At 32.2% G+C, this 27,399-nt stretch overlaps 1 protein-coding gene across 7 annotated transcripts in view; it reads left to right on the forward strand.

Moving 5' to 3' along the window:
• Positions 1 to 635: 635 nt before the first annotated feature.
• Positions 636 to 27,399, forward strand: part of LOC129216156 (protein tweety-like) — a 67,180-nt gene continuing 40,416 nt past the window's right edge. For 4 of the 7 annotated variants that reach the window (XM_054850319.1, XM_054850322.1, XM_054850320.1 and 1 more), the window contains exons 1-9: positions 705 to 1,022; positions 13,312 to 13,451; positions 15,880 to 16,040; positions 16,919 to 17,030; positions 18,092 to 18,327; positions 18,995 to 19,090; positions 19,748 to 19,820; positions 21,820 to 21,889; positions 26,116 to 26,171. In XM_054850319.1, coding sequence (XP_054706294.1) covers positions 13,314 to 13,451; positions 15,880 to 16,040; positions 16,919 to 17,030; positions 18,092 to 18,327; positions 18,995 to 19,090; positions 19,748 to 19,820; positions 21,820 to 21,889; positions 26,116 to 26,171 — 942 coding nt within the window. In that variant the 5' untranslated portion in view covers positions 705 to 1,022; positions 13,312 to 13,313. Of the gene's footprint in view, positions 1,023 to 13,308; positions 13,452 to 15,879; positions 16,041 to 16,918; positions 17,031 to 18,091; positions 18,328 to 18,994; positions 19,091 to 19,747; positions 19,821 to 21,819; positions 21,890 to 26,115; positions 26,172 to 27,399 lie in introns of all 7 variants that reach the window. The other 3 variants (XM_054850316.1, XM_054850321.1, XM_054850317.1) reach the window with 2 other exon arrangements.

Genomic DNA, 27,399 nt, shown 5'->3' on the forward strand with positions numbered 1-27,399 from the left:
TCGCTCCAAGTACATGCGATTATCATCGACCAGTAGCTCCTACCCCGACTTCTCACTTGCGATTGTCCAAATTGTTTCACTTGAATTCGACAGCCAACAGCGATTGCAAATCTCGGCGATTGCGATTGTCTTTTTTGCGATTGTGTGTGTTTCACTTGAATCCGCCCCTATTATTAAGCTGGTTGATTGGTTGACTGAAGCTACCGGTCGAGATATGCAAACATAGCCCAAATGAGAAAACCCATTTGCAAGCAAATTTGCACTTTAAAATTTATTTTGATGAAAATAATGTTTCAATACCTATAATTATGGTTACTTTGTAGTTTAAAAGCCTCTTTTTGGTTCAGAACTTACAAAATGTCAAAAACATTGATTTGGGGTGAGAAGGAGAAGGATTTTCGATTTCTGTTTGATTTTTCTGGCCGTCGATGTATGTGAAGCTGTTCAACTTCTTGAAACATTGTTCTTGAGTCAGAGTATTGAATTTTTTCCTTTTGAACTTGAAGCCTTTGCATCATATGCTTACTCTTACCACAAATTTTGCAGTTATTCATTATTTTTGCAGAAAGGTTTACGAGTTTGTTCTGGTTTCGTTATCTCTATTTTAATATTAAACACTTCTACTTTTACTATTCAATCCCGTGATGCCGATCTGTCTGATTGCTTTCCTGTGACTTCATTGCTAAAGCGTAGTGTATTATTATTTGCTAATTTGCTTGTAGTTTTGGAGCAATATTAGCTCTCGTCGTAATGCGTTAGAAATTTATCGAACATTGCTAGCAGTGTTAAAATAAAAATACGATTGACTCGAACTTATCTTTGTATTTGATTAGCTGTTTCTCGACTAAACTAATGAGACATGTCAGTTGTGACTAAATAATAGGCTTACTATTGAAGTTTAACTTTTCATAATGTCAAGCAACATACAAATAACATAAACAAACTACCTACAGCTTGTTGTATTCTGAAGCGGTTTTGCCAATTTTATACGGCTGATAGGTAATTTACATAATAACGAAAAGGTATGTTTTGTGCTTCCATTTCACTCATTTCCTTAACGGTTTTGTCGATGATTATTTCATTTGCTATTAAAGATTTTTTTTTTCAGACTATTAATTTTGTTGCATTAGTAAATAAATGTTGTTGTTGATTTGTGTGAATTTGAATGATTCGAATATTTATTTATGTCTTTGTATTATTTCCTCCTAGAACTTGTTACTACAAATAAGCTTTTTTTTTATTTAAAAGTATCGAATAAACTCTATAAAATGAATATCAAATGCTGTTTTTACTTAGCATCTTCACCTATAAACGAGGTAATTTTCATGTTCGTCAAAGTTTCATAAAATTAATAAAAATTATTTTATTAGAATGCTTGAGTCAAAAATGTCATGTATATGATTGGAGGAAAGCAGGTTCCCGAAAACATTGTTTAAAGCCTTAAACTAATGTAATTCATCGCAAAGTAGAAATTTTTGACATATTTTGATAATGAATCCTGTAACATTTCCTGGAAACTACAAAAGGGGCTTGTACAAACAGGGATCTGTCCAGGATTTTTCACAGGGTCCGTTTTTTGTGAAAAATCAAATAATTTTGTGAAAAATGAATTAATTTTGTGAAAAATCAAATAATTCCCCCCCCCCCCCCAAAAAAAAAAAAAAAAAAAATTTTTTGCGAAATTATTTGATTGAAATTGTTAAAACGAAATTTTAGAATTTAGAGATGGCACAAACTGCATCAATTAAACTTAAAGTTGAGTGTTTTCCTCTTCTATGTCAAGAAAATCATTCTGGAGTGATCTGATTTTTGGCGGGGGGGGGGGGGACATCGCTCTCTCAAGTATCAATATTTATCTACTGTTCTACATTATGTTAAATTATACTAGAAATATTTCTGTACAGTATTTAAAATAATTGTAACAGAAAAATAAATTAATAAAATAAAATTCAGAATAGGGTTCAGCATTTAACTTTTTGACCCAAGACTCTTAAAAAGCACAGAATTTCGTTTAAAACTTATACATTCCGTGATTTTAACAAAAATAAAAAGATATTTTAATTGTTTACCTCTTAACAAAGCGTAATAATCATCAAAAATTCTAAAAATCGGATTCCCATAGCGGATGCAAAGAGATCGCAATTCTCCAAGTGAAGGCATCAAAAGTATGAAAACGGCTCGTGAAAGAAATATTTTTGATAAAATTATTTTAAAATTGCATATTAGAGTCCTGTGATAAACATTTCATTAATATCTGTGAACACAGTTGAAGCAAAAAATAAATAAAATAAAATAAACTATCTATTCAGCATTTTAATTTTTGACTTAATAACAGAAAAGGGAATTTTGCTTTAAAAACTTGAAATGAGAGTTTTAACAGAAATAAAAAGACTTTTCATTTATTTGCATCCTAATAAAGCGAAGTTAGCTTGAAAAAAGAACAAAATATGATTCTCATATCGGATGTTAAAAGATTGCATTTTTCAAAATGTAGACATCTAAAGAAAAAAAAATGGTAATTAAAAGAGTTTATTTAAAGTTAATCATCCTTGTTAGCATCGAAAAATCAAAACCCATATAATTTTCTCCCAAAATAACAATTAAACATCTCACCGCACCCACCGTAAAAACGCAAATATTGACAAGCTGGTAAAATGATGAGAATATTTTCTAATCAAGTCATTATAAAGGTTCAACGCCAGAAGCTAAGTGGTGATAATTTTGAAGTTCGTAACCCTATCTGAAGCGATCGATCTCTAATTTGACTTTAAAAAAGGTTCAAAAAAATATTGGTTTATACACAGAAATATGCGTTATTTTACTTTCAGATTTGCTCTTTCAATAAACAATTTGTGAAAGATCCGATCTTGTTTATCAGAATTTTGTGAAGGGTCCGTTTTGTTTGATCGGGATTTTGTGAAAGGTCCGTTTTGGTTGATCGGATTTTTGGAAGGGTCCGTTTTGGTTGATCGGATTTTTGGAAGGGTCCGTTTTGGTTGATCGGATTTTTGTGAAGGGTCCGTTTTGGTTGATCGGATTTTTGTGAAGGGTCCGTTAACGGACCCAAATATCCTCTGGCCAGACCCCTGACAAAGTAAACATCATATAGCTTAGATATAAATTTTATAGTTTAGGTTAAAATAAGAAAGCTTGTGTTATAATGCTCGCAGTATTAGGAACAAGATGGATGAATTGAAAAGCATAGTTATGGATGAGAAGTTGGATGTTATTGGAATTACAGAGACATGGGCTACCGAATCTGATGCAGAGTTATTACATATTGCTGGGTATAATTTGTTCAGACAGGATAGAGTAGGTAAAAGAGGTGGTGGGGTTTTATTTTATGTTAGAGACAATTTTATTTGCAATGAATTGGTCATAAATGATAAGCCTACTGATATTGATATGGTTTGGCTGGAGTTGATGAGCAGTAAGGGCAAAAAGCTACCCTTTGGAAACATTTATAGGCCACCTTATTCAAACCAGGGACAAGATGAACAGATGTACCGTATTATTAGTGACATATCCAGTAAGGGATCCGTTATCATAATGGGGGATTTCAATTTTCCGGGTATTGATTGGAATAATTTTTATCCTGGTAATGGCAAAGAAGAGGAATTTTTAAAAGTAATTGGTGACTGTTTCTTAGATCAAGTTGTAACTCAGGGAACTCGAGAGGAGGCCATTTTGGATCTAGTTTTTTATGACATAGGTAGTTTTGTTCAGGGGTTGAGTGTAGGGGAGCATATTGGAGATAGTGATCATAACAGCATTAGGTTCCGGGTTAAATTTGAAGTGTGCAAAGATGATAATTTTAGGTTTGTGCCCAATTTCAGAAACACTGATTTTGTTGCACTTAGGCAGAGCTTGAAAGAGGTTTTTTCGTCAGGGTTGGGAAATAGCGACGTAGATCGGCAGTGGACGGAATTTAAGGATAAACTTGCTAAAACCGTTGGGGACTATGTTCCATTTAGGAGAAAAGGTGTTAGTACCAAAATTTGGCCTATGTGGTTCTCCAGGGAGACTAAAGAAGCTCTTAATTATAAGCAAGCCACTTTTCGTAAGTTTAAAGAAACTGGTCAGAGTGCGGAGAGGCTCCAGTATCGTAAGGCAAGGCGAAATTTTAAGTATTTGGTACGGATTCAGAAAAGGGAATTGGAGCAAAGGCTGGCAGATGACATTGATGGGAACCTAAGAGGTTTTTTGCTTACGCTAATTCTGGGAAAGCTCGAAACAGTCAAATTGGGCCTTTGGTTGATGAGCATGGAAATTTAATCCAAAACGATAGGGATATTGCAAATGTTCTAAATAACTTTTTTTCCAGTGTGTTTAACGATAACTGTATCTCAACAGTTGACACTAACAAGACACAAGCTATTATACAGCTTGAGGATTTTGTATTTTCCAGGGAGGAGGTTTTATTTCATTTGAAAAAGATTAAAGCAACTAAAGCTCCGGGACCAGATAATATTTATCCAAAAATTTTAGTTGAATGTGCAGAGGAATTAGTGGATGTTATTTTGAATATTTTCAATGCTTCTTATAACTCGGGGACGGTGCCAGAGGACTGGAAGCTGGCTAACATAACGCCACTCTTCAAGAAGGGGTCTAAAGGTATTGCTGGAAATTATAGACCTGTAAGTTTGACTTCGGTGATTTGTAAGATTTTCGAAACTTTGATCAAAATTAAGATCATGATGTTCTTAGAGACTAATAGTCTGTTGACTAGTTTGCAGTATGGTTTCAGGAAAGGTAAATCCTGTACTACTAATTTATTGCATTTCTACGACAAGGTTACCTCAGCTTTAGATAACAAAAAATGTGTGGATGTTGTTTATATTGATTTTCAAAAAGCTTTTGACAAGGTACCGCATGTTGCTCTTCTCAGCAAGTTAGCTGACATTGGAATAGGAGGAAAAACTTTACTTTGGGTTAGAAATTGGCTTACTGGTAGGAAGCAAAGAGTAGTTGTGAGAGGAAATCATTCTAATTGGAGTGATGTTTTAAGTGGGGTTCCTCAGGGATCAGTTTTAGGGCCTCTTTTGTTTATTATATTTATGAATGACATCAATGAAAATATTTCTGGAAGCATGAATTGTTTTGCTGACGATGTAAAAGTTATGGGGATTGTCGAAAACGAAGAACAAGTAAAACAGCTGCAAGAGGATTTAGATCATATTACTAAGTGGGCAGATAAATGGGGTATGGCAGTTAATGTAGGGAAATGTCAAGTGCTACACTTAGGTCACGGAAATAAGCGTATGAGATATCGTTTACAGGGTTCAGTCATAAATCAGGCAGCAAATGTTATGGATCTGGGTGTCTTTATAAATCAGGATTTCAAGTTCAGTCAACAGTGCAGTATTGCTAGTAACAAAGCCAACAAAATGCTTGGGTTCATCAATAGATCTATTTCAAACAAATCTAAGAAAGTTCTTCTGCCTTTATATTGGAGTTTAGTAAGACCTCATTTGGAGTATGCTGTTCAGTTTTGGTCGCCTTATCTGAAGAAAGATATTTTTGTATTGGAAAGGGTTCAAAGAAGGGTAACTAAATTAGTAAGGGGACTCTCAGATTTAGATTATGATACCAGACTTAATAGGCTTAACATGTATAGCCTGGAGCAAAGGAGAGTCAGAGGGGACATGATTCAGTTATTTAAATTTATCAAAATGAAAGATGTAAATGGATTAAATTTTTGCGGGGAAAGCAGGACAAGGGGTCATTGTTTTAAGCTATTTAAATCTCAGGCTAACTTGGAAATCAGGAAAAACTACTACTTTAGCAGGGTCGTGGGCACTTGGAATAGCTTACCGGAAGAGGCGGTAATGAGCAAGGGAGTGGATAGCTTTAAGAGGGCCATTGATCTTCATTGGGGACTAATTAATTGACTAGGACCAGCCTAGCTGGGCCCAGAGTCTGTTGCTGGTCGTCACATTTGTATTTGTATTTGTTAGAGAATATTCAAATTTAAATCACGAAAAAAAAGCAATATTGTTGATTACAATATTTTGCTTTTGGGGTGTTGAATTCAGTTCAGTAACAATCATGGCTTCACTTTTCTCACTAGTAACTATTTAAGCCCCCAGAATTAAGTAATAAATCATCTCCCCCCCCCCCCAGTGTTTTTATTTGCTTGGTAGCTAACTCCCACTCTTGGCTATTTAACCATACAGTGACTCATTGATCAAAGAAGTGAGAGAGTGTTCTTTCTTTGTGTTTATCAGTGGTGGGGTTGTAGTGGAGTATAGTTTAGAACGTGTTTTGCTTTTATGATTTTGAACCTGTGGAGCACATGTGACCAGAGGCGTGCACAGAAATTTTGGGCACGTCACAAATGATTTTTTTTGGAACCCTCTCCATATTGTTTACCCCTATATTTCACCCATAGTTTTAAAATATTGGGCCCCTTCAGGCCCAGACCAACAGGTGTCACTTCTCCCCCCACCTGTGCATGTCCCTGCAATTGATAACGTAACGCAGAGCCTGTGAGATGTGCTGCATGCAGGCCCGGATCTACGTACTCGCAGACCATGGCCCAAAAAACCCAAACAATAAAATTACAAAATAAGCATTAATAAATTATTCTCAAACATTTTTATGAAATGTTGAAAACATTTTTGTAATATTTTGATAAAAATGTAGAAAATTTGAAACCAAGAACTGTAAAGTTATGGGAGATTTGTTTACTTGCAGACATAAGTTATAAATTAAAGGAGTTTCCAGAAAAAGTAAATTAGAAAGGGGAAAAAAATGATGAAAAGAAATTAACTATCAATTTCAAACTTGTGGTTTGTTCTCATCCTTCATTAATTTATTGAAATGTCAGATTAAAAAATTATATTCTTGAACCTATTTTATTATCTGATGTGCTATTATATTTTAAGTAAACAATTGTAATGACTTCATAAAAATGTTTGAATTGTTTTAATAAAATTTTACAGCATACTTTTTCAAACATTTTTTTTTTCAAATGTACTGTCGGCCCTGTTTAATTGAATATTGTCGGTTCCAAGAAATATTATTCGATAAAGCGAGGACTTTTCTAAATTGACAACATTTGTCTTTAAACAAAATATTAATGTTGGCGGTTCCCAAGGAACCCCATTTTTGTTTGACTAAAAGACAAAATGTTAACGATCTAGGAGTCAAATGATAAAAACAAAAAATGATCAGCATTCGCTTACTTCCTTTTGCATAGAAGAAATTATTAATTAAGTGAGAATTTTCGCATTTTAGCAAATTAGCACGTTTTAAGGTGTGCTGAACCCACCTTAACCATTTTTGGTAACTATCTGTCCGTCTGTGTTTAGCATGCATTTCACCGATATCTTGAGGGTGATCACACTCAAAACGTAATACACGGAATTGAAAGAAACTTAGTATACACGTGCATCTCCATGTGAGCTGGTGTTGATTAGTTTTGCCACTAATCTCTTCAGAGATTAGTGCCAAAATGAACGATTTCCAATTTTATCTCGACTGCTATCTGTCGACAATGACACAAAGATTCGCATAAAAGTTGGTACACATACGTACCTCAATAGGGGAGGTGCAGCAGTGGCGTACCAAGACAGATGGGGGCCTGGGGCGCTACTCGAAATGGGGGCCTACCTGGTATTAAAACTGAAGTTTCTCAAACTATGTGTATGTACCATATATTACAGTAATTATTTTAAGTGGTATATTTTTACATATTTCAAAAGTGTTGGTTTGATTTCGGACACTATTGTAAATACCACAGTAAAGCACATGGTTTTAAGTAAAATTAAGTAAATACTATATTTTTAATAAAACTGTGCTTTGTCAGAAAATATCAAAAACAGAAAAAAGTCCTAAAATTATATTGTATCTTGAAAATTTATTGCATCTGAACATCCAAGTACAGTGAACAGAAACGTTTAGGCATTCCAGATTTAATTAATTTTAGGATAAAAATTGGCTTTTACAGAAAAAAAAACCTTTACTATTCCTTTGAGTAAGACACACCAGGGAACTATTTCCCTGATAACATCACCTAATCTCAGAGAAAAATATTTTAAAAACATGTTTACCTAAATAAGGATGAAATTCACACGTTCACAGTCTAAATAAAACTTTTCTGCAGGTCTCACTCACAAAAAAAAAAAAAAAAAAACGCTCTTTACGTTCTTCAGACAAAAAAACTCTGATGTGACCCTATACTTGCCTGACGCGTTTGATTGAAGTGAAGAAAACGCTCCGCGCGGCTTCGCTGGTAGAATTGAAAATATTTAATGTTCGACAGAAATTAAGACAAAAAAATTTTGCGTATGCGTGGGTTTAACTAACTAATCCGATTTCTAAAGCGAAGAGCGTAATTTCCCCCGATTATCGGACAAAGGGCTAGGAACTATATCTTTTGCTTGGCCGCAGCTCATTTCTCCATAGTCAAGTAAGCTTGCAATCGAGTATAGAATGGATGGGAGGAAGTATTATGCAGTCAAAGTCAAAAGTCCCGAAGGATTGACCAATTAAACAGTTTTACGCTATCGAAAGGGGCATAGCAAAAAAGAAGACCCATTTGCTTGAGTCAGAAGGGGTCCGATTTGTTCTTAGAAGTTACAACTTCGGGCAGGAGACGAAACTTAAAACCACAAAAGTGCAGCTGGTAAAAAGAAAAATTTATCTGGCTGATTTTTCCAATGCCACAAAGGATAGACAACTTCTCATTTAGGAATGGATTTTCTTGGTTATATGTTTGAATTTGGTTTCAAAAATAGTGTATGAATTAAGACTAGACCATCGTAGTCTTAATATACAAAACAAAACATAAAACAGATATTTTAGCTTATACTGTAATGATCAAAAATTATAAACGTGCATCTGTTATGCATTAGTTTTTTTTATAAATTGTTTGAAAAAAAAAAATGCATAAAACTTTGCTGAAAGTACTTAACAAAATAAAAGCAAATGATTTTTATAGGTTTAGTTAATTTAAAAATTTGTGGCCCCCATTAACAGGGTTCGTACTTCCTTAAAAAACCCTTAAGAAACCCTTAATTTCATCAAGCAAAATTAAGGTCCTTAAAAAACCCTTAAAAAGTCCTTAATTTTCTGAAAATTTCCTTAATATTTTAACCACTGTATCAAGTTTGGTCCCCTTTTTCTTAGTTTTTTCTTTTTTACCCCTTCAAATCTTTATAATCCGCGATATCTGCCGAAAACGTATGTTTTGGAGACATGCCAACCACGTTAAACACGTGCTTCGCCGAAAATTGCTTGCCTTGTTTGAGATTGCAATCTTTTTGCATCCTGCAAATATTTCAATCTTTTTAAATGTTGGAAGGTTTTTTACAATATGCTACTTTATATCTGTTTATTTTTTTCATTATTTCAATAATATTTTTATTTCTTAAATTTATTTTAGAAAAAATGCAAAAGACTATCGAAAAAATATGGTCCAACTCCCACAGTCTCTGATTGTATTTAAACTTGTCATGGTTACTATTTTTATGTATTTAAAAAAGCTTTCAATACATTTATGGTGAATCTCTAAAGGTTTTGGTTAGGCTTTACTGCCTGTAAAATTTTTTGGAATTTGAAGATTAAATAAAGCAACTTCAGTTTTTTTTTTTTTTTTAAATCGTGAAATAATATTATGAAGTTTTTAAAACCAAACTATGAGTTTCATTGCAAGGAAAAAGGATAATTAATTATATATATATTTATTTTCAAATGTTTTTTTGTAAAAGAAATATTCACCCCCCCCCCTCAAAAAAAAAAAAAAAATATATATATATATATATATATATATATAATATTGATATTAATGAGAGATACAGCCAAGATTGAACTCTGGCTCCATCAATCGCTTTATTCAAGGACTCAAGAGTTAGAAATTGCTTTCTCTCTTTCAAAATTTAAATTTATATAGAAATAAACAAACTTGCGAGAAATAGTACGATATAGCAAATTTGTTCGAAATAGGATTTTAGTAACAATAACAGATCAAAAGCAATAATAACAAAACAATAGTTTAAATATCTTGAAGAAAAGAGATTTTAGTTATTTTCCTTCAATTTGCCTCTTACTCTAATCATGTATGCTAAATAATAATGCTTTAATATACAACTAATTTTCAACAGCTATCCCTATTTTCCTAATCTTTTTTAATGACTGAAATTTGAGAATGAAATGCTATGTTTTAAGAACAATATGTGCCATCTATTGTATTAATTACTACCCAATCATTTCAAGCATAATTAATTAATAGGGAAAAACTTTCGTGTTATGTTTGAAACTGGTTAATTCGTCATTTTTTGTTGAATTTTGGAATGTCATGGACTCAAAGGGCACTTTGATCTCATCTCTTTTCTGCTTGATTTTAAGAACTCTTTGTTTGGGGGGGTGGGTTCCTCCTTTTTGCTCTTTGATCACTCTCATCCCTATGATGTGAAATTTTAAAATTTTATTCACTGATAATGGGACATCCCGGTCGATTGCGCCTCTCCCTGATTTTTGGAAACTGATGCATTTGTGCATGTGTATATATAATATGTATCATGTACTTTGCCCCCGGCCCCCCCCCCCCCCCGGAAAACTTTAAAATGGTATACGTAAAGCTATCTAATCATTTTCCCGATAAGTCCTTTTTTTTTGAGAGAGTCCTTAAAAAGTCCTTAATTTTTACTTTTAAAAATGAGTATGAACCCTGATTAAATTCGTGGCCCAAGCGCTCATGTGCCTTTGAACACTAGGACGGGTCACTATGAAAAAAAATCATATTTAACAAAATTTATGATATATACTCGCATATATAGGTAACTGATTAATATTTCTAATCATGATGTATATGATAGATCTACTGGAAAAAATAAGATACAATTTCGGGGCTTATGTCAAAGTGGGGCCTGTGGGACATAATTTGCCCTCTGTTTGTTTAGGCAAGAGTCACTGAGAAAATATTCATTCTACATAAAAAGTCAACTTTTTATTTATCTAAACCATGACATAAGGCACGTCTGGCGAAAAAGAAAACGAATTAAAATTTTGGGGCCTATGTCAAAGCGGGGCCTGGGTATCATAAACCCTCCATTGATCCCGAAGAGGATTCACTGTGAACAAATATTTGTTCTTTAAAAAAATTATGATTTATTAAGCCAACTTATTTAAGCATTCAAACCAAGATATGCGACAATATTGGTGAAAACCAAAAATTGAAATTTGGGGGCCTATGTCAAAGCGGGGCCTGGGGCGGACCGCCCCCTCCGCCCCCCCTTCGGTACGCCACTGAGGTGCAGATAAATTTTTACCACCAATCATTCCAAAGGGGTGAACCAACAGAATCTCGTCAAGCACTACTTCTATCTTGAAAAATAATACAAGAATTCAAACAAAAACTTAAACAAGGAGACTTCAACTGAAACATTTGTGGATTCGCTTTTGATTTTTGCGTCTATTTCACAAGGGAAGGACTTTGATTGCTCTTGTCGTCCAGTATGACTGATATTCTCTTTCATTATTCAGTGCCTCTGCAATGCCGATGATACATAAATTTGAAATTTCTCCAAGACAGCAAATTGCGTCAACCTGGCTGATATAAATTGTGAAGTCCAAAGGGCCCTGAGGGGTATGCAGAGTTGCTCATGATAACTTTTTTGGCCTACTTTCCCAGTAAAAGTCAGAAAAAGAAGAAGAAAGCAAGAAAGAAGGCTTAATGCATCTTAAAAATGTCGCGAAAAACAAAAAAAAATCAAAAATAAATAAAATAATTAAATATCGAAAAATTGGAAATTAGGGTATTGAGATGGGGGAAAATGTCTGTCGGTCTGTCTGTCCCCCCTTAATAACTTTTGAATGAATAGTCCGATTCGAACAAACTTTTTTTGTTCGAAAGATCTCGGCGAGGACACCTCATTCCCATATCTCACTTTTTGATTTGAACTATCTTTTGTTCAATTTTGAACAGTTCAAAAAAACTTAACATTAGCACCTACGGGGAAATTCAGGGCAATTCCGAACTGTGAGGCGAATTTGCTTCAAACAAACTTTGTAGGAAAAAGCTTTTGATGAAAAACTTGTATATAAAATATCTTTTTGATTTGAACAATTTTCCGTTCAATTTTGAACAGTTCAAATCCCTTAACATTAGCGCCTACGGGGAAACTGAAAGTCAATGTAGACTTGAAGGCGGATTTTTTTCAAACAAATTTTGTTGGAAATTGCTCTTGACGTATCTTATGTTTCTACATAAAGATATGCGCAGACGATTTTTTTTTTTTTTTGACAATGAAAAGTATTTCTTTAAGTTGACATTTTATTGTTTTTATTTATTTTGGTAAGTGCATTAATTCATTTAAAAAATTATTTTTGGCAACAGAGGAAAAAGAAACGATTTTTTTTTTTGATATGATGTATTTATTTTAATGAGCTTATTAATTTTAATTATTTTTTCGTTTTGAAAGCTGTTAAAGAATTTTTTTAAATGGAAAAAAGTGTATTAGCTGCTTTGTTTAAAAGGTGCTGCTTTTTTTTTACAGGAATATTTTATTCCTAGAAATTAGCTTAAAATATTTTAAAAATATGTTTGAAACAATTTGTGATTTTAGCTATTTTTGAGAATATTGACCAGGTACTGGAAAGTAGTATGGGTATACAGGAAAGTAGGCTCGTATAGTTCTAGACGGAACTTCTTGTTATTGTTCTGGAACAGACATATAGGGGCCCCTAATATGCATTTACCGGCCTCAAACCAATAAATCTGTCACTCCGTTTGTATCACAGAGATAGTTTTACCAGCTTTTAAAGGGTCCTAAAGAGAGCTTTTTTGAGAGTGTTTTGAGAACCCTCTTTCCCCTCCTCATCTGCCGCATCTTACATTTATTATTTATCAATTTATCATCATCTAAAATGTGTATATTTATTTGTGTTATTTAATTTAATTATCGACTGCTCTTTTTTTTTTTTTTTGTAATGACAAAGGGAAAAGTTATTTAAAAGAACAATGGAATCGTTTTGATGGAATATGTTAATGTTGTTTTCTCGCCTTCAACCACAAGAATTGTTCTCACTCAATTTAATTCTAATTTATTCAAAAAATTTCTTAACAAAAATATTTGCTAAAGCTGAAAGCTGATTAATATTATTTGATTATCCGGAGAAATTATTCAACTAGGCGGGGATCTTTAATATTGTGTCTATGGGGAAATATTCAGTTCCAGGAGGTTTTATTCGTTTAAGTGGGGTATTCATATATCCGTTACTCAATTAAGCGGGGCTGACAGTATGTACTGTTAAATAAGATGTAAAACATGTTATTTTGTTTACTCATTATTGATTTGATTTCAGCAGCTATGGCTCAACCAGCTGTTGTTCATGGTACATACCGCATTTCACATATTGCTGAATGGTTTCACGCTTTTCCTCATGTTGATATAACATTTTCACATGTAAACACTACATTTGATCCCACCAACAGTGCTTATTTAGAAGTAAGTTTTCTTTTTTTTTTTTTTTCTGTTTTCTTTGTAAAAAAAAGTTTTTATGTGAAGGAAAAGAATTAAATTAAAACATGCAATTAGACCAACATAAAAATTATTTTACCTCTTGAAAAAAAAATCAGGATAAATAAAACTAATAAAAAAATAAAAATCCTCTGTATGAAAATAATTAAATAAAATCAATATTATATACAGTTAGAACAAAATAGGAACCCCTTTCCTGTAAAAAAAATAATAATTTGATTAAAATAGGTTTTATAGTTTAGAACAAAGGAAAAATCCCTTTCTCCTGTAAAAAATAGAATTTAAGTAAAATGTGCGCGAAATTCACTTTGAGAAATTCCTTTCCCAACCTCTGATAAGATTTTAATTAAAGCAAACTCGTAATTTAACCTAAACTTGCATGTTATTGGTCTTTTAAAGCATTGTTTGTATCATAGTTGCATCAAGAGAGGTGAAACCTTGCTTACATTTATTCTCAGAGGTAATTTAAAATAGAAATGTTACCAAGAACAATAAACGTGAACAAGATTAAAATATCCGCAACAAGTATACACGTGAGATTCAACATGGCTGATTCAATCACTTCAGTTCTTCCTTTTATCTGCTGAGTAGAACTCAATGTTGCCAGATATGACAGTTTGCATTATACTACGTAATAATTTTTACCTAATTTGTGGATTATCTGCAAATTCGCTTATCCACTCTTGCCGTGCCACCCTATCCTGCAGATATTCAGAATTTTACTGCATTTTTAAATACTTCAGTTAAGATGGTTTATTTTTATACTAAAAACGTACACGGTGATGGAAACCTTATCTTTAAGCAAAGCATAAAACAAAATCACCTCTTATCTAAACATTGACATATTTATAAATCTTTTAAAATTTATTAAATAGTTAGAGAACTTATCTAAATTTTAAAAGTAAACTGAATGGATTTATCTATTGTATGAAATATATTATGCTTATAAATGTAAAGTAATTAATATTTACAAATTTTTGAACATTAAAAAAATAAATAAAAATAATCTGATTTAAATTTTTAAAATCCGATTTTTTTTTTATTAAAAAAAAAATTACTAATCCTGTTTTTTACCCATTTAAGGCTAAAAATTATTTTTCCTAAAATAAGCTACCATGAAAGCAAACAATAACTAAGTCATATTTTATTACTTATTATACAAGCAACATTATGACATTGCAAAAGAAGAGTATGGTTGCCTAATTGACTCTAGGGGAAGGGGTCAGACAATAAAAAAATTCATGTTAAAGTTGGGTACATCTTACTGCATGTGTCGTTAACACATATGCCGTTTCCTCATCTTGAAGTTTGCTTTATGAGCTATTAATGCTGTAAATGCAAAGAAATTGAAAGTTTTTGACATAAAGAGGTTCTTGAGATGGGCAGGTTTGACTGTATAACCTGTTCGATAAACAAATTAGACTATTTTATTTAGATGCCTTAAATTTTCAAATTTAACCAGGTTAATCCGTATCCTGTACTTTCTGCTTCAAAAAAATTTAAGTTATAAATTGTCACCTCAGAGCAATAGTAAGATTTCAGTCAATGTCTTACTAATGCTCCAAGGCAACAAAGTAGTTATTATTCCTTTTTCTAAGTTTATTTATTTATTTATATTTTTAATATTCTTAGCCCTTTCATTTAGCACAGACAAGAATTAAAAATTACGTTTTTTTTTTTTTTTTTTTTTTTTTTTTTTTTTTTTTTTAAGTCTTCAATTTTGGAAAAATCAGAGTTGTTCAAAAGTTTCTTTTGGTGTTTGAAATAAAAATTTATAAAACTAAGAATTGCTTATTAAGGTAATTTTGTGTGTTAATATAAATTTTGGATAGGTTTTGGACATAAATTTAGGTTTTTTTGACAATTATGTCAAAAACCATGTCAAGAAGAAGCTCTATACATGATAGTAAAAACCACAGTAAAACCAGAAAAAAAACACGAACTGTCAAAAACTTGCCAACCCTGCCTACATTTGGAATTCAATTGGGATCTTCAAAACAATCCTGTGCATTATAAAACATTGCAGGAAGGAAATAATGTGGTTTATGTTTATTTATGAGACTTTACTTTTGTGTTTAAAAAAATGAATTTATATCAATAAAAAAAATTATGATTGTCCCAAATCTTTAAAAAATTTTTTGTAAATTGTTAATGCTGTGTTAATATAATAATTGTGCCACAGAGCTATAGCAGATAAACTTTAAGCAGAAGCAGAACACTTCAATTTGTAATAGGTAGGATCAGCAAGAATGTGCAAGCTAACTGAAAAAAATTATTCAAAATGAAGTTTTCGGTTTCCTCTTCCAGTGCATTTGCCATTTTTCCAAGTCACAACTATATATATGTGTGTGTGTGTGTATTTTTGTTTTAATTAGGTTTATTCTCTACTTTCTAGGCATTAGGTATCATAATTGCTGTTCCTGGCTTTTATTTGATATTAACCCTTTTAGCATTTTTGATATTTTTCTTGTGCCGATGTTGTGATTCAAGCTTTAAAAGGAAAAGAAAAATCACTCCTCTCAAATGGACTCTTGGATTCTTTGCCATTCTTTGTTGGTCAGTATATCATAATTTTAATCTGAACTTCTAATCAAGTTCATTGAATAATTTTTGTTTTAAATAATTTGTTTACAAGTCATATATAGAATTTTCATGTATGAAATTTTAATAAAGTTTCGTACCCCTTTTTCTTTTAAAATTCCCTATCTTAACATAGCCATTCCATATAAAAATTCAGACATCTCCATAAATGGCTACATTTTGATCCATTGGCAGTTAGATCAGCATAAAGTTTCAGATTTGAACTTTTCATATTTAAATTGTTTCTTTGGAAAAGAAAAATTAATTACATTTTCTAAATTCTTGATAAACTTAGCTCTAGAAAGCACGATATCTTTTCTGTGGTAATCACTCAGATCACTTTCCTTGAAAGTAGCACTGTAAAAAGACTTCTACCCACAAAATATACAAAAATTTTCCAAAATCTGCTTTCTAAACTTTTTTAAAACTAGTGACATAATTTTTAAAATAATAATTTAAAAAAAAGTGATGTGTGTATGGATATTGTTTTGAGGATTGATCTCTAAAATGGGGAAAAAATTATTAAAAGAGATCGTCACCCTCAATTTTTTCAAATTTAGTTGCAGCATTTTCGAAGTGACATTAGCAGTTCTTTTGCATCCACAAAAGGGAATTGAAATTTTGTGTTTCAAAATAGTAATCGTTAATTTTTAAAGTGTATGCATGTATTTTTAAGTTTTAACTCAATTTCTGAGGTACAGGTATATTCTTAATACATCCAAAACAGCTCAGAAAGAAAATAAAAGTGTAATTAACTGCCATTTCGCTAAATTGTGAGCAATTGTAATTGGAAGTGGAGTATGTAATGTAATGTATTAAAATAAATATTTAATATGTTGTCATTGTTTTGACAGTGGAGCTCTTACTGTAGGATTATATGGCAATGAAACAGCTCATAAGGGAATTAAAAACATTGAATCTTCTACAAAAAATATTTCAGACGTTGTAAATTCAGTTCAGAATTTAGTAAGTATTTTTTTTTTAAATTTGCATTCACTTTCAAAGAATTATAAAATTTTGTTTGATTGTATAATTATTTGAAGTACCTTTGGTGCAATAAACTTTCATTTATAAGTCATTCTTCTTATGATTATGAAATTGCTATGCTAATATATTGCTAGGAAATTAAATTCTAAATACTAAACTTCAATCATTAACATTTTTAGAAATTAGAACATTTGTGTTTTCATTTTTAACTATTCAATTTATGTAACAAATGTTAAATGATTGAGGCTGATTCGCTGTTTGCTTTACAGTATTAACTTTCAAAGTTGTTCTGCAAAGTTCCATGTAAAAAATCAAAGTTTTATATGTTTAAATATAAGGTAAACACTGCCATGTGCAGGTAAACGGCAGTATCTGCAGAAATGAGTTTTCGAGATATTTGAAGAAATGCGTTTTGGATTCAATGCTAACAATAGGGAAAAATTGCAATGAGACGTCTTTTTTTCGGCGGAAACCAAATAAGCGAGCTTGTACAGTAAAGATAACGTACAATAGGTGACAAAAATGCAAAAAAAAAAAAAAAAAATGAAAAATTTGCAGTTACTGCCCTTTACCTGCACACAGCAGAACACACCAGTAGTGCCAGTGCTTCAGTAGTGGCCTCTTCAAAGTTTATATTTGAAAAAAAATAGGATTTCAGGTCTCCCAGTGGATTCATAAGTGCATTAAACATGCAGGAGGTATTACCTCCTGCACGTTTGAATCCATTAGGAAACCTGGAATCTTATTTTTTCAAATATGAACCTTGAAGTGGCCACCACTGAAGCAAAATGAAGCACTTTCCTCTACTGGTGTGTTTACCTCAGTTAACGTGGAAAAAGTGGTATACAAGCCTTTCTCTAGAAGTTCTACTTTTCTCTTAAAGGCATCCATCAGTAACAGCTTTCTAGTTTTTTTTTTTTTTTTTTTTTTAATGACAGGAGATTTTTGGTGAAAGAAGTTATTTTAAAAATTGGGCCACTCTTTGGATTGGCTGTTTTTTCCCTTTAATTGGAATAAAAAATTGTCATTTATCTTTTCAGTCGACAAAAATTGAATCACTACTCAGTGATGATGTCAATCATGATTTAAAGAAGTTAGAAGGTCTCTTTGTCGTTATTCCAAATGCAACCCTTCAACAAGTTCTTGAACTCGGATTGAGGCAAATGGCTGACAATGTTACCATTGGCTTAAATAAAATACATGACATTAATCATAAAGTAGACAGCATAAATTTCCGTGCTTTTCCAGAAGTTATTGATGAAGTTGAATTCATCAGGTAGGTATCATTTTTTGTTCTTTTTGCAGTAAATTTATGTATATGAATAGAAATATGTTAGCTTGTTTCAAATTTAAAAGTAAAAATCTTTCTTGAGCTAAACATCTCTTACAAAAAAAAAATTATATATTAGTACTTAAAATGCAATGTACACACAGGCTTGACGATTTCCTAAGTTGATAAAATTCCTAAGAGCTTTAAACTTTTCCTGGGTGTTGCAGTGCTTTGTCTATGAACTTTGCATCAAAATCATGTACAGTGAAATCTTTAACCATACAGATCTATTACTACCTCTTCAAAGCTAACAATAAATGGGAATGTCATGAATCTCCCAAGGGTCACCAACGCATATGCTTAACCTTATTATTGACGAATTTAAAACTTCCATTTAGTGACCAACTCTCTTGACGATTTTTGAAATAACCATAGGTATTCGCTTTAGAGAGGTTTATTAATGAAGGGTGACCAAGGTTTCAAATTGTTTCAGATAGGAAGTAATTTATTCATGGTTTTTTATGTTTTATTCAACCTTTAGAGTTTTTTGCATTCATTTAAATTCAACTCTTCCAAGTAATACAAATAAAAGTATTGGTAATAAATTTTGACTGCTAAGATTCATTTCTGAGATTAAGGGGCTTAATAGTAATTATGTGTTTTAATTTTGCAGATGGCTTTCAACAATTGGTCTTCTATGTTTGCTGATTATTTTATGTATTACACTCGTATGGGGTGTAATTAAACATTCTCGTTGTTTGTTGATATTGTAAGTATTTGTTTGATCTTAAGAACTTTTAAATTTTGTATAACAAAGATCACTTGCAGCAGCTCCTCACAGTTTAGTAATCACTGATAATTGTTTTGTTTAAAAGCCCTTATTAAAAAAAAAAGATTTTTTATTCAAAAATCATGTTTTTTTTTTTTTTTTTTTTTTTCTCTCAGCAAGATGTATTTGCAGCAAATTTAAAGTTTGATTCTGAAAGAAATGATAAATAATTTTCTTTCCCATGTTTGTAAAACCCAAAAATTTGGTTAACTTAATCCAGAGAACTTCTAGCATTTAGTTAAAATGGCCTGATTTTGTAATTCTTTTTTTTCCCCAATTACAGCTAATTGATATCTAGAAAAATATAGGATATTTATGTAGATATCATTAAACTATACATTGTGGGAGATCGAATACCTACATATTTAGCAAATGCACATGTAAAAATATCATTAGCTGTAAAGAATAAATAGAGATTTAGATGCACATTGAAACAAAAGTATCACTTTAAATACAGTAAAAAAGTGACAGCTAGCAATTATCTAGGCTCAATTAGATTAGTATTTGGTTGCATTTGTGTGTGTTTACATAAGAAAATTATTTTTATTATCATTAGTAATAATGAAAGGCTTTGACAAAATGTTTTTTCCCCATCAGGTTTTCTGTTTTTGGACTATTATCTGTCGTGATATGTTGGGTACTAGTGTCACTGTATGTTGGTATTTGTGTGGTAAGTTTGCTCCCTTTAATGAATAATTTTATTTAATGATACTTTTAACTTCATTAGGTATTTTAGTCATAATTACATTCTACTCATTAGTTGAAAAATGTTTTTATTCGTGGCTAACAGCAGAAAGTATTTGCATATTCTAAAAGTTGAAGAAAAATTAATACATGGTTATAATGTTTTCTAAACAGAAAAAAAGTCTTTCAGAATTTTCCAGGGGTGATTGTGTTCCGGTATTTTCATCTTGATTTCCGGTATCTTCCTCTTCAAAAATACCGGAACTCTTATACTTTCAGAAAACCCACTTTTGTAAAATTTAGGTTGATGTTTAATGAAAAGACGAAAGTCCAAATTGAAGACGTTTCGTTTGGTATAAAGTGTAAGCTACCATCATATTTTGCAATCTCTATGGTAATTGTTGAAGAACAGCTGGGGTGGGAGATGGAATAAAGGCTAGATAAGAAGAGGAAAGAGGGTTAATTGATATTTTTCCCCTTAATATTTTCTTTTCAAGATGTCCAATAGCGTTTCTCTGTTGCATATCTTAATATGCAGATGATGTAACTAGGGGTGCCCATTCCCCCCGACTGCGATGGCACCCCTCAATTTTACCCAGCCCGCTTTTTCCTCAAGAATTGCCACCCACTAATAAAAAGACTTTAATTCTTCTAAATTAATTTCTCCAAAAGTTTCTGTGGTATAATCTGCCTCATGATCCCCCCCCCCCTTCCGACACAAACACATGAAAATCCTTGCTATAGCTATATTATTAGAATAAATTGCTAAAATATTTATTCACCAAGATGGCCTATGGCTTTTCTCTGTTGCATATGCTTATGTAACTCGCTTTGGAGCCCCCCCCCCCCCATAAAATGAATTTAATGACCTATATATATCAAAAATATCGATATTTGGAGAGCGATATATCGTGGTATTAAAATTCAGATATCTCCCTGCCCTATTGGACAGTGATCATAATACATGCTGCCCCAATTGCCCCAAACCCATTTAATTCTGAAATCTTTAACCACGGATTGTATGGAACATCCAGAGAACATTTTCAAACATCCAGAGAAGGCGAATCTATCTGAATGCGGGGGAAAAGTAAAAATTTGATGCCGCTATTCCGCTCATTTGAATGAGACTCTGCTTCTGCAAAAGCTGGCATCGCTAAAAAATAATAGATTCGTTCATTTCCGGCTGTAAAACGGATGTTTGTCTTTCCATACAATCTGTGGTCAGACAGTATGCACTTTTAGTAAATCAATGTAATTAATTTTTAAAGATTCAGATATAGTGGTGGAAAATTAAACATTCTTTGAAAAATTTTAAGAAATGAGAAAAATTAAAAGAATTTAATTCCCTCCATGCACAAGGACGTATTAAGTCCAATTAAAACTTCGAGTTTTAGCCCCAGCAAATAATTATGTACATAAATAATGTGTGCATACAGGTAATGTGTATATAGATGCCCTTCAAAACACTTTTTCTTCTTGGGAAAAAAAGTTAAGGTATTTTTTCATGGAGTCACAATCACCCCTGATTTTCTTCTCATGTTTTGTTTTGTGAGAATGAGAATCATGTAGAACATTGGAAAGTTTGATTTTGCCATTTATGTCTGATGAAAAGTGCCATAGCTTAAGTTAGCTTATTTATAATTTTTAAAATTATTTATAAAGTCACTGCTTTAATATGGAACTACTTCGTCTACAACTAAGGTGCTTAAGTATAACATACAATCAGTTTAAAAATGCTTTAAAATTCTCTATTATGTAAGTGCAAGGATTTAAATAATGGGCACTGGAAAATTGAGTCCTGTGAAATTTATCTTTTAACTTTGCATCCTTAACTTCGCATTTAATAATTTTAAACTACTAGTAATAATAATTCTGCACAAAAAAAGTTCATAATATATAAATATGATTTTGTGGAAAGATTGTGATGATTGGTGTTTCCTTAAAATGCATGAAGGATAATTTCTCATTATGAAATATCATTTTAGGCCGGATCCGATTTCTGTCTTGATCCTGAACCATTTTTGTATCAGCAGACAAATGGAGTTGTTGAATCAGGTAAGACTTTTTTTTACCTTAATGAAAGGTATTTATTTTTAAATGACTTAAAATATTAGAACATAATCACTTTTTCCTGAATTATATGTATCAGTGACATAATAAGCTCAAATTACTTTGCATTCTAAAGCAGCGGTTCCCAACCCGTGGGCCGCGGCCTACAAGTGGGCCGCGGGCAGCATGGAACTGGGCCGCGGACGCCAAGTAGAGAAAGTCTATTCCAAGCATTCCAAGACAAATCTTGGGGTACCAGTTTCTCGGGACCATTCGCTAGTGAGATGAGTCATCGCTCAAAAGCTTCCCTGGCACCTGTTCATTCAGGAAGACCCCCTACTGTTCAGGGGTCGACAGCCCAGGGTCAAGTGGTCAAGTGTCCCTTTTCTAGGACAATGATCTCCTCCCTCTTTTCGATGCTTGTATTCCGGACTTGTTTTACCCCTTTGTCAATAGTTAATGGTTGTGGTTTTCAGTTGATGAATAACATCGCTCTGTGTCTGTCTGCTGTGAGGAAAACATATTTCACTTAAACATGGATTCTTGGATTCGAACAGGGTCTTGCTGTAAGACGAAGACGGCAAGTGATGAATTGACTCCCGCATCTGTTTTGCCTTCGACTAGTACTGAAACTGCGTTTGTCGGTAAGTTAATGTCCGGTCCAACTAGCAGAAAACTAGAAAAGAAAAGTAAATCATACTTTAGAAAATACAACCCAGATTTTATAAAATTCGGCTTTATTTCTTCTGGTTCCGAAGAAGAACCCATGCCTCAATGCGTGATTTGCTTTGAAACTTTGTCAAACGAATGTATGAAAGTCTCAAAACTTGAAAGACATCTTTCAACTAAGCATCCTGAATGTGTGGGAAAGTCTTTGGATTTCTTTCAAACGAAGAAAAGAAATTTTTCTATGACCAAATCCACCATGGAAAAATCCTCAAAGCAAAGCACCAGAGTTTCTTATGAACTAGCTTTGTTAATTGCAAAAAAGGGTTCAGCTCACACCGTGGGAGAAGAACTTATCATACCCGCCGCAAAAATTATAAGTAATGCTTTGTTTGATGAAAAATGTACAAAACAAATTAATGAAATTCCGTTATCAAACAGAACAGTGAAAAGAAGAATAGATGAAATGTCAGAAAACGTAAAAGAAGTTCTCGTTACTTTTCTGAGAAAAAGTGAATATTTTTCGCTCCAATTTGACGAAAGTACGGACGTTGCTGGCCAGGCTAATTTATTAGCTTTCTGTCGTTTTGAATGGAATGGAAATATTCAAGAAGAAATGTTGTTTTGTCAGTCTTTGCCAACAAGAAAAACTAGAGAAATTTTCTAAGCTGCTGACAATTTCATGAAAGAAAATGAAATAGATTGGAAGAAATGTGTAGGATTGACAACTGATGGAGAACGAGCAATGTCAGGCATTCATATTAGTTTGGTCGCCAAAGTTAAGACAGTTGCTCCCTTGGTTCAATGGACGCATTGTAGCATACATAGAGAAGCTCTTGCAGTAAAAGGCTTGGACGCGTCTTTAAAAAAACTCTTGACGACGCAGTAAAAATCGTGAACTTTATCAAAGCAAGACCTAAAAACTCCAGACTGTTTAGTGTTTTGTGCGACGAAATGGGCGCTGAACACAAGCAACTTTTGCTTCATTGTGAAGTTCGATGGCTCTCAAGAGGAAAAGTTTTGACAAGGTTATTCGAACTCCGCGATGAACTCTTGATTTTCCTAACGGATGGAGTAAATGATGGAAAAATAGCAAGTTCCCATTTAGACTGCATAACTGATGAAAATTGGTTAAAACGATTGGCCTATTTGGCAGATATTTTCAATTCCCTCAATGTTCTGAATTTAACTCTGCAGGGCAAGGATTGTCATAAGTTTTTTGTGCAAGACAAAATCGAAGCTATGATAATTAAACTTCAGAGATGGGCTCGAAAAGTAGACCAAGATTCTTTTGATGCATTTCCTACTTTGCATGACTTTATTGAGACCAACGAGATTAAAGTCGATAGAAAAACAGCTGCAACCATAAAAGATCACCTCAAAGCTATGGCCTCTAGCCTCTGGTAAGCTGAAAATTTTATTCTCCTTAATTTTTTGCCAGTATTTTAATACGTCTTATTATTAAAGACATTAATTTTCTTAAGAACTTCTTTAAAAATTAAATATTTCAAATAATGAGATTTTAAAACTAATATTAACAAATGATAACTATTTTGTATAATATAGTATGAGTGAATATTCATTCATATGAATGAGGCTTTTAGTAACTGAAGCAGTATTAAGATTTTTCATATTTCTTAGGCACTTCTTCCCTAAAATTGAGGATGAAATTCAGTGGATCAGAAATCCCTTTGAAGAGAACTACCTTTCCAAACTGAAATTATCTTCAAGTGAAGAAGATTCATTAATTGAACTATCATGTGACCAATCTTTAAAATCGCTTTTCAAAACAACACCATTGATCCCTTGGATAAACGCTCGGCAAGAATATCTAGTTATTGCCAAAATTGCACTCTCACACTTGATGGAGTTTTCTACAACTTATCTTTGTAAACGAGCTTTTTCAACTTTAGTATTTTTGAAGAATAAATACAGAAACAAGCTGAATGTTGAGAGCGATTTGAGATTAAAACTGTCTGGTTTCAATCCAGACATTGAATCACTGGTGGAAGACAAACAGTGTCAAATATCCCATTAAGAATCTTTTGACTTTTAATACTTGTTTTTGACTTTTTTACAATTTTGTCAGCTACGTGGATTATAATAAAATTATTTTCGTTTAAAAAAAAACATCTTAAAATTCTTCTGGTACATAATCTTTTACTTTAATGCTGAAAAATGTGCATTATGTATATATATACATACACACAAATACATATGCTGTTTGCCATTAGAAGTTATACAAAGCAGTTAGTGGGCCTCCAAATTTTTCTGACGAAATTAGTGGGCCGCGCTACTGAAAAGGTTGGGAACCGCTGTTCTAAAGAATTTGAATGTTTTATGATAAATCAAATTTTATTTGCTGCTGTTTAGAAATACAATACATATTCAAATACAGTCAAACCTCGCTATGACGAACCTTCGCTGCACTGGCTTAAGAGATTGCTATAACTGAGGGTTCGCTACATCTGATTTTTCAAAAAAAAAATCCACACTTACTAAGATACTTCAATAACGAATGCATTTCTTACACTATATTTCTATTAGTATTTCTATAAATGCATATTTCACTATAAATTTAGTGTGTTTGTGATGAGCAAAAGTAAATAATACAAGAATTGTGCATATATTTTTCTGAAGTACGTTTTAAAAAATGCATCTTTAAACAAGAAAATAGTCCTTGAAAAGTAAAATGAACTCCTGCAAAACTCCTTAAAAACTCCTTACTTTTAATTTTCAAAGTTGAGTATGAACCATGTTATGTTTTGTTATCTGGAATATGTATTTCAATAACATATGTCTGGATTATTGGACGTGTCATAACTCTTTTAATTTCTCACCTGTAAACTTGAAATTTTGTCTCTAAGATACATTTGTCTCTAAGATACATTTGTCTATAAGCACAGGGGGGAGAAGGGACACCTGTTGGCCCGGACCTGAAGGAGGCCCAATATTTTTAAAACTTGGAGGGAAAATAGGGGTAAACAATATGGAGGGGGCCCAAAAAAGTCATTTGTGACGGGCCCCAAAATTTCTGTGCACACCCCTGGAGGAGGGTAAGTCTATCAAACTGACAAGGGGCCTGCCTTGGCCCTAACTTGAATTGGGAAAGAGAGTAGGAAATCCTAATTAAGGGTCTAAATTTCAAGTATGCTTTGCAGCTAATGAGAACTAGATTTGCTTTTTCTGTATTTCTTCAAATTTTCACTCGTTTAATAGTTACAAAATTAAGAATTAAAAAACTATGTTATTTTCCTTTTCTGACATTAGAAATTAAAAAAAAAATTCTTCTGTTTTACAGTTCAAAACATTTGGGGGGGGGGTGCATCGTTCCCCTTGCACCCCCCTTTGGATACGGCCCTGGCTTTCAATAAGAGTCATAATAGAATTATATAAACGACCTCTGAGAAGAAAAATTGAATAATGAAACAAAAGAGAAAAAAACCCACAGCAAAAACTTTTTATACAAGGATTTTTCAAAAAAAAAAAAAAAAAAAGGAAGCGAAGAAGTACTGAAAAATGATTTTTTGTTCCATGTGTAACTTTTTTTTTTTCTATTTCTTTAGGAGTAATGACATACTATATGCATTGTGATGAAAAATCTCAAGATCCCTTTAAGAAGGTAATCATTTACTTAGTTCATGTGCTTTTATAGAAAACCTTCAAAATTGCTTGAATTTAAAAGTTATATTTTGCTTGAAAACCGTCAAAAATATTAAAATGTATCTTTAGTCCCTGATATTTTTGATTTTTTTTTTTTTTTAAAGTTACAGGTACCTTAAAAAGGATTTGCAAGAAATATTTGTCCTTGTTTTATATGGCATCCCTCCTATTTTATTTGTATAAAATATAGTTATTCAAAAATCCTATTTTGTCTCAAAAAATATAATTATTCAGTTTTTTTCAAAAAACGGTCTCAAATTTATTGCATGGAAAGAATGGATTTAATTTAAAACTTCCAATTAACTTAATTTTTTTTAACTAATAACTTATTTAATAACCTTTTTTTTTTGTGTGTGTGTGTTGGAAAATTGCCAACATCAAGCTTGTACTTACAAGCTAACACAAGCTAAACATAGCATGCAGTGTTTGTGATTTCAATCCTTAAGTTGGTAATCTATTTTAACATAATCTACCCTAAATCTGCTTATGCATCTTCAATCTGATCCTCACTGCCCACTATTTAAGATAGATTCTGAAGCATTTATAGTATAGTGTGAAAGATTTTGTCTATTTCTGAAACTTGTTTTGAACTAAACTTAATCAGCACTTAATATTTTATCATTGTAAAAAATTTCATACTTTCAAAGTGCTAACTAGTCTTTAAATACTCCTTGATTTTTCTTTTTTAAATTTTGTTTACAAACCATGCTTTAAAAAAATAAACGTTAACAAACTAAAAAAATTCAATGCAATTGGCTGTTGATTTATGCCTTCTTATGGTTAAATCTGTTTAAGCATTACAGTTTGGTTGCATTTTTATGCCTTCCAGCATTGCCCACCTAGCCATTAGTAGCACTTACCGTACTATGACTAATCAACATGCGCATGACACCTTAGAAACCATCAACAAATATGGCTGTCATAAAATTTCAAATCAATTTTAACATCGGTATTCCCAAATTATTGTGAACATTGCTTTATTGTAAGTTGCTAATTATTTTAAGTATATATTTGACAAAGTACCTTTTTATAACGACAAAAAGCTTTTAAGAGACTAAATAACTAAAAATATTTCAAACTAACACAAAAAATAACATTAAGTATGTTAATTTAATGAATGATAGTTGACCTAGGATTTCAATTACTTTTCATCATGAACCTACATTCTTTGTAAAGGGCCTGTAATA

This window comes from Uloborus diversus, chromosome 2, assembly GCF_026930045.1.
Source record: "Uloborus diversus isolate 005 chromosome 2, Udiv.v.3.1, whole genome shotgun sequence".
NCBI lineage: Eukaryota > Metazoa > Arthropoda > Arachnida > Araneae > Uloboridae > Uloborus > Uloborus diversus.